This window comes from Amblyomma maculatum, chromosome 10, assembly GCF_055883805.1.
Source record: "Amblyomma maculatum isolate TAMU_Amacu chromosome 10, ASM5588380v1, whole genome shotgun sequence".
Taxonomy (NCBI): domain Eukaryota; kingdom Metazoa; phylum Arthropoda; class Arachnida; order Ixodida; family Ixodidae; genus Amblyomma; species Amblyomma maculatum.
Genome location: NC_139353.1, coordinates 137,085,219 through 137,093,484, shown reverse-complemented (window position 1 = coordinate 137,093,484; position 8,266 = coordinate 137,085,219). Strand labels below are relative to the sequence as shown.

The window sequence follows — 8,266 nt, the reverse complement described above, 5'->3', positions numbered from 1 at the left end:
TATTTAAGCCTGTCGAGGAATCTGGTGTTCCGCCCAGAATTAATTTTAGCCCAATTATATACTACAAATAAAGCGGATTTCGAAGAAAAGAATCATGAACCAGACTTGCTTCCTCCGTTGACACAGTCTTTATTCGTGCCGACCTTTTCATTGCCTTTTTTTTTAAAGATGGTTCAGTTCAAGAGCGACTGTGCGTTGTGTCTAGTTTGTATAGATAGTTCTGTACATAACCCAGTTCAATAAGTACCACACACGAAAAAAAGGCGCGAGCATAGAGTACCTTTTAGCGTGCTCGGGCTGGGATACAAATGGTAATAGATCGAATCTTGGCAAATACAGGTTTTTATTTCTTCTTAAGCAATGCTTTAATGTGATAGCGTTAAGGGGTGTGTTAAGAAAAAACTCCAGCGTTTGCGTTGTGAGCGAAAAATCGCTAACATGGCGCTGCCAGGTGATGGCGCTTAAATGGCTGGGCGCTCATTAATCAGGAATTTCTTCAATGATTGGCGCGTGCTCTCTTTGCTAAATGTAGCCGCGGTATATTACAGCACTGTAGTTTTTCAGGCTGGTCTCACATTTTACCCGAGATAGTTTAGCTGCCGACTCAAGCGAAGCAGCCCTGTGTCACAGCTGCATCCGGTTTCGAGTGGTTCAACCCTGTATAGTAAACCGATATACCAAAGCCTCTAATAAATTTTCATGTCCCATTTTTCAGTACGCTATAAATATATACATTTGGCGACAATAACCTGCCCAGTTTAGAGAACAAGTAGCAAAAACCCGATAGGGCATCAAGTTCATCTTTTTGTGCCTTCTAAAAAAAATGGAAACAAAGCGCGTCCTACGCAGCTGTTTTCCCTCGCATAAAAATGGAAGCCCACACAATAAGTATCAGTGCAGTGTCTATAGGACCGCGACTTGTTCCAGTAAAGGGGGACACCAGCCGACTAGGAGCCCATTTTAGACGTGTAAGTAAAGCGGTGCAGTTTAGTCATTCTTCATAAAAAAAAAGGTAAAGCTACCATCTAGTTAATGCTGTCCCATTACAAGTGTCTGCATATATCTATATCATTGCTGCCTTGGTCCTGAGTACTAAGCCATTCTGTAACGTACCAGATCAGCAGTTGTGGTATGTGCCTGCCAACAGTAAATGGTATACAGCTGTTTCGAGTGTTAAAATATTTTTTCTGTGTCCAATAGAGAAGGCGGGATTGTAAATGTAACAGGATAGCCTTCTTCCATGCACATTCTGCTGAATACATCCAGCAGTGACGCAGAATTTCGCAGCAGGATTCATTCTCCTCGTTAATGCAAGGAATATACCGAAACATTGAATTGTACATATACTAACAATGCGTAAAGTTCATTTGCGTAAAGACAATCAGCGAGGCAATGCTAGGACGCTTGTTTTTTTTCTTCTTCGAATTTAAAATTCTATATAGACCCCCTTCGAATAAAGGTGGCGATGATGCGGCTATTCTATATTCGGCCACTTTTTTCCATAAAGAATAAAGCCATTTTTTTTTTTCAGCTTTTTCCCAGCTTTGCCCTTTTCGGGGCAAGAAACATTAACGATACGGACAGTGTCAACCTTAAAAAAGAGCGGCAATTTCTCCTTGTTATCTGCGCTCCTAAGCCCTCTGCGAAGTTTTTAAGACACGTATATTTGCTACAAATAAAAGATAAAGGGACGCTTTTGAACACGTATGCGCTTCGTTAGGTCGACAGCGTTGATCCATGCCCCCTTGTGGAAGTCTGTGACGTTTTACAACCTCTCTGACCGCAGGCAGAAGAGAAACAGAGTGCCCATTCGTGCAGACACATGCTTCAGGGGAAGACAGAACAGGAGCAAAAGAGTCGCGAAGATGTCGACTAGCAAGAGTGCCTCAGGCTTGGAGCCGAAGAACTCCGATTCCTCTTCAGACTATATTGACGCGGCGGCTATGAAGAATGCAGATAATCCCGGCTTCCAAAACAAACTCGATGCTGTAGAGCGTGTGCGATTCGTGCGCCCGATAAGCGAAGGAGAGCAGCATCTTGACGTTGGATGCGGTTGGGGACGCTTTACCAGAGATGGCCTGGTGCCTGGCCTCGGACACGGCGGTCGGATCATTGCCGTCGACAAGTTGGACAGCCTGCTTGACTACGCCCGAGAAAACGCCAGTCACCCTAACATCATCTACGAGCACCTAGACATCGAGAACGACGACCCGCAGCCGCTGCTGTCCAAGTACGGTCCATTCGACCGCATATACTCGCTTTTGACGCTGCACTGCATTCGTAACCTGGAGGTAGCGTACCGAAATATATTCCGCCTGCTGAAGGACGGCGGAGAATGCGCATTTGTCACACTCACTGGAACTGACATCACCGACGTCATGTACCGTCTCAGCCGCATGAAGCAGTGGAAGGACTACGTACCCGTGAGTTTGTTGGCCAGCTTGATGCAGAGCCTGCAAGCTTGCTATCGATTTCGAAACTACTTTCAGCATACGTGGTCCATCACTACAGCATGCTAATGTGCCATTTCCATAGGATTTCACAGCGGCCAGAGGTTTCTCACTCAGCCGCAATTCATTTAAACTCCCCTGCACAATTCTCTCCCACGTGTGCGCTTCACGGCCATTTAATTTATTATTCGGCCTTTCCAATGAGACGAAGTTGAGGAAGTATTTCGCGAATTTAAATGCTACACGTTGCGATACACTTTACATCCAATTTCACTACAATTACAAAATAAATACTTTAAGCGAGGCAGGGGCAAGAGGTTTTACGTATAACTGCGGCAGAAATGTTGAATGATGAGCTTCCAGCGCACAGCAAGGATCTTTAGGATCTTTTGTGAAAACATTTTTGAAGGCATCGCCGTGTCTTGGTTCTCACAAAAAGAGGAAAATTTTGTGTGTTTGAAATCTCTTTGCGGGACTCCTCTGGTTGATTCATGTCCAAGTTCTTGAATACTCGGTGGCGAGGTGTATTTTCTATTTGGGCAATGCTTAGTAGAAGTTGAAATTTATGAGCATATGAACATTTCAAAAGTTGAATAACAGTGAATAGAAAATATCCAGGTGATGTTTCAAATAACTCTTGCCTGCGAAGAAACATAAAAAAAAACATTCACGTGCAGTAACTTTTGCAAATAACACAAAATATTTATGAGTATGCTTTTAGGAATGATGCATATTTAGCGATATCTCTATTATAACGGTGTAATGTTTTTTTTGTTGTTTTTTTTTTCGGTCTGTAAGTGCACTAAAAATAAATGTTGTTGCGAGCAAAAACTGACACGTCGCGTCGAACTATCGCTTTGGAACGCTTCATTCTTGATGTACTTTTTCTGGCATTAATTTCTGCAGGATCCGACCAAGTTGTTCTCGGAGCGATTCTTCTTTGAAACAGCTATTGTGGCCGAGAAGGTAGTAGAAGCGGAAAAAAAGGCCTTGGAAGCGGCAGGTCTGACCCTCGTGACCAGCTCTGTTTACGACAGCCGGTGGGAGATGCAAGATGTGGATGCATGGATTGGTGCGTGTTTATTTTAGAGCGCTAATTGTTTTACCGCAGGTCAGTCCGTCACCTCCAAATCGGTAAGACGAGGCTGCGAACTCAATGCGAGTTTTCTCGAGGCAGTGCCCGCTTGGCCACTGTTTTCTTTTCGGTATACCCGGGCCAGTCCTGAACAGACCGCCCCGATCGATTACTTGGGATCTAATGGTGTCTACGGCTGAAAGGTACTGCCTTGGCACCGGTGCATTGGAAGGGCAGCTAAATCGACACGACTTCAGCCGTAAACGCGAAACATTCGGGGTGTTCCGTGGCATCATGAAAATCGGCCGAAGGTATTCGCTGGGCGGCCTTCTTGGAAAGTCATCGGTAGCCTAATTCATGGGTTGCATCTGACTCACTTCAAACTTAGCTTTTCTAATAGGGACACTTTCGAATACTGAATGGTAATTTATCTGGAGCTTTCAGGGGCTGCCGAACGTATAATCATTATCTTCATATTATAATGACCTTTCCGCATTGTTTTGCTCATTAAGCCAAAGTTCGCTTTCGCATACCAGGGAATCTTCATGTATATAATATTTTCCCATTATTATTGTTATTATTATTATTATTATTATTATTATTATTATTATTATTATTATTATTATTATTATTATTATTATTATTATTATTATTATTATTATTATTATTATTATTATTATTATTATTATTATTATCCAGCCTTTGTTGTTGACTGTCCGACCACCAAACATTTACCGTTTAGCACATTAGGTGTTTTCCCATTGTCCTGAGATGCACAATTATTATGGCCTTTGTTTGCTAAGTTCAATTCGACTTTCCGGAATCACCAATAGACAGTCCAAGCAACTATTTTAATGTGGCTATAAGATTCATTCACTACGCAGAGCAGCAGCTACCGTGCGTTCCAGCCGCTTAGATACCCTCAAAAGCGATCAGATAGCCTATAAATAATTTATAAACGTTACCATTCCGCTTGATCGAAGCGACGTCCAGAGCATGGCTCTCGCGCAAGATCCTGCCATCCAACATCAATGCCACAACTACGTCCACAGGCTTGACGACAGAGGCGGCAAAATGGCGCAACCAGCTGGGGACAGCGGTTCCTGGCCCCCATCTCTTCTTCTCCCTATCACCATTGAGAAAGCGAACAGCCTAGCCGAGTGACGCGTTTGCAAGCGGGGCCGGAACGTCATGAGCTCACTCATTACCTTGAATGGTTTTGTGCGCAGGCGCCCAACGCAAGAGGATTTGACTCTCAATTCCATTCGACACTATGCGTGCTGCCGCTGATGATACTCTGCGGAAATTTCGTATCGCTTCCTTAGAGTCGCTGATGACTACTTGTAGGTCTTTTTCTCCGCGATTCCCTCCGAGGATGGGCACATATATCAGGAAACGAGCGGCTATACTCATTCCGCGTTATCACGCAGCACTACATGCTTAGTAGAAGAGAATATCCAGAACCGCTCAGAAAGAAGGAAGAAGTGGGTCCGAACCCAGCCACGCTGAGTAGGTTCCTGCCTAGTTTGAACGGCGCCAAATCTAGAGCCTGAAAGGGAGACCCATATGATGTGCGCAATCCACAACTTTAGCGGGTAGCAAGGAGTCACGGCAGATTTTGCGACACAGCTATGACCTCGAAGAGCAAAAAAACACCATCAGACAAGCCTTCGAAGCCGCTAGGTTCCAATAAATCTCAACCGTCTGATAAGGATGGGAGGGCGAGGCCCACCTTCTTGAATATTTGATATAATAAAGTTTTTCTATGCTAGGCTACGTTGTGCTATTATGCTATGCTATGAAGGCGACACGTGGCATCGGTCTGGAATGCTTTATGCTCTTTCGATCGAAAACATGTCGCCATCGTCGCAAACCACAACTGATTGGTTTGGTTTGGTTTCTGAGGTTTAAGGTCCCAAAGCAACTCGGGCTATGAAAGATGCCGTAGTGGAAGATTCCGGGAATTTGGACCACCTAGGGTTGTTTAACGCGCACTGGCATCAGATACTGCGCCTTCCTTTTCCCAAAAGCGAACCCATCTAACAATGTATAACACTTGGAAACCTCTGTGCCAGTCTCTTATTCACGGAACTACGCTGGAGGAAACGGTAATGTTAAATGCGCCTTTGCACATATTCTTAAGGCAAAGCCTGGTGTCCGCGTTATTCTTGTCTCATTCGCTTATTGTATAAACTGCAAGATATAATGGCGTAAACGATTCTGTATCGTTCATATTTCTCGTGCGGCAAAGTTGTCTTAAACATTTTCTGGAGAATGACGGCTATGCAATATCAATATTTTTGCGTGTTTTCGTTGTGTGTGGCGTGGCGCCTATCGCTGCAGGGATCCCGTAAGAAAGTTTTCAGTGTTCATTCCTACAAGTACCATACGAACATAATAACAGACATTTAATAAAGTAATCTTCAAATGATTGAATTTGCAAAAAAAAAACTTGTAGTGAACACTTAAACTCCACCCTTAAGGGCACGACGCAATAGATTAGGTTACCACCCAACAATTAAAGCCCCTTCCGTATGAACGTGCCTTGCGTGGCCTATGGGTAACGTGAATCCAAGGGTCCTGGCAGGCTGATTTTGATATCACTCTCCCGCATTAAAGGGAAGATTCGAGTTGACAAATCCTGTCAAGCGTAACGTAAGGAAACCTAAACGTCCAGTCAGCTCGCGGCCATGTCAGCTCCCAGCGCATTGCTCCTGATATTCGCTCACATCGCCAACAACGACACCGACGGCGGATTTTCTAGCGCACGGGGCCTAACGTTATCACGTTAATGAAACGTTTACTGCGGAACTTAAGAAATATTATAAACTGAAATTCAAGAACAGATCTGCACGTTTCCAGTATTTGCAGCGTGTTCAGAATGGCAGCAACTCGTAATACAGTTACCACGCTGTACGCTAAAAATTACAGGGACTTTATAGCGACTATAGTAGTGAAGGACGAAAGCCTGAGCGCCGCGTTCTGCTACGCAACTGGCACTGATCAGTAATTTATCACTGAACAAATTATTATTCAGCCATTATTATTAGTCATTAATTAGTTAACTAAATAATTACTGTGTAATTAACCAGTTAATAATGAATTTATCAATTGACCTTTATTTAATAATTGGTCATTGATCGGCATATGGCCATATAAGGCACGCATTCGCGCATACTGTGGTGGTGCTCTGTAATTGGTCGAGACCTCTATGACGTCATCCTTCCTCGGCCAATCAGAGACGCCGCAAAAGCGGGACACATTTTGTCCACGACAGCATGAGCCATTAAAGGCTTCCGCCTTAAAAATCTGCAACAGTGCTTTCTAGTGGGTACAGTAATTCTGTTTCGTTAATTTTTTTATCCCCTATATAGCGCAGTCGACATGACTGTTCTGTCATTCACGACGTCAATGTGATCGTACCTCTCCCACTGCCACTTTGCACTGCAGCGACGTCGTACTGAAAGTCAATCTGTGCCGACAATTGAACGTGGTGCGTTCAATTCATGTCATGCGCGTGTGTATAGTTGCCAATAAGCACGGCGCGCTATTACTGTAGCATCACAAAATTAAGAAAAGCAGCTATGACAGCTTCCTCTCTCAAAAGTTTGTGATAATACTGCCGTTTTGGATCCATGCAACTAGCCAATTTCGATATACAGCTTACAATGGTGCATATATCAAATCAGCGTAGCATTCGCGCATCCTCCTTGCAACCAGTGTGAGCCCCATTAAGACAAGCGGTTCTTTGAAACCAACTTGTATTGGTACCAACAGTTTCGACAGGCCTAAATACTCGCCGATGTTTGTTTGTTTTCAGATTTCTACGTACCCATGTTCAAGGTTGATGCCAATATTCCCAAGGAGAAACGTGACGCTTTCAGCGCAGACTGCCGGAAAATGCTTGCAGAGAAAGCGCTCATCAAGGACGGTGGTTGCTTCCTAAGGCACAGCTTTGTCGTCATACACGCGCAGAAACCTCCTCGCGACTGACGTGAATTTCGGTTATCATTGAAAAGTCAGTCTAACGCAGTTCAAATTTTGTGCTGGAAGAGTTACACCTAACTTTGTATAATACCTTCAAATTTCCTTCAGTCTTTTTGTCAATAAATAACATCGTATATAATACCTGTGCAGTCTTTTTACAATCACATCTCAGCCACGGGTACCGATTGTGACACCGATGTGTTTGAAGATGCGCAACATGACACTTTTTTTAATTTCGTTTAGGGCTTATATCAACCCGAGACGCAGAAACACTCATGAATTATATCGCGTGAATCACGTGCCTCTGCTCCACTACAGTATAACAAGGATAGGTCAATTTTCGAAGCAGATGGTAAACAGGTACGGTCTCTTTCTTTTGAAGCGATATCTTCAATACGCGAGGCAAAGAAAAGGTCGCCGCGTGCTTCCAATGACCTTCAAACAGCTTCGAGGTCGAGATGGAACTTAAGCCCCAACCACTTTGGGTAGCGATGTTCCCACCAAAGGTCAAGGTCAAAAGTCAAATGTCAGTTGACGTGGGAAGTAGCTTAAAGCTTGATCAGCTGCGTGGCGAGACATATGATCGCTGACTTCAGTCTCGAGTATATACAGAGGCGCGCCTAGCTCGACCGCAGCCGCGCTATAGCCGCGCCATGTACTCGGAGGAACAGCAACTGAGCAGCCGTGCTCGTTACGATCGTCTTTGGCAGCCTCTGACTTTCCGCAGGACGTTGTGTTGCGAGATGAAAGTTTG

At 44.2% G+C, this 8,266-nt stretch overlaps 1 protein-coding gene across 1 annotated transcript; it reads left to right on the top strand.

Annotated features, from left to right (window-relative positions):
• The first annotated feature begins 1,795 nt into the window (after positions 1–1,795).
• Positions 1,796–7,694, top strand: LOC146177530 (4-vinylphenol methyltransferase 2-like). The gene is made up of 3 exons (XM_084581144.1): positions 1,796–2,423; positions 3,357–3,522; positions 7,346–7,694. Exons 1-3 carry the CDS (start codon positions 1,866–1,868, stop codon positions 7,516–7,518), a joined length of 897 nt encoding a protein of 298 aa, XP_084437270.1. The 5' UTR covers positions 1,796–1,865; the 3' UTR covers positions 7,519–7,694.
• The last annotated feature ends 572 nt before the right edge of the window (positions 7,695–8,266 follow it).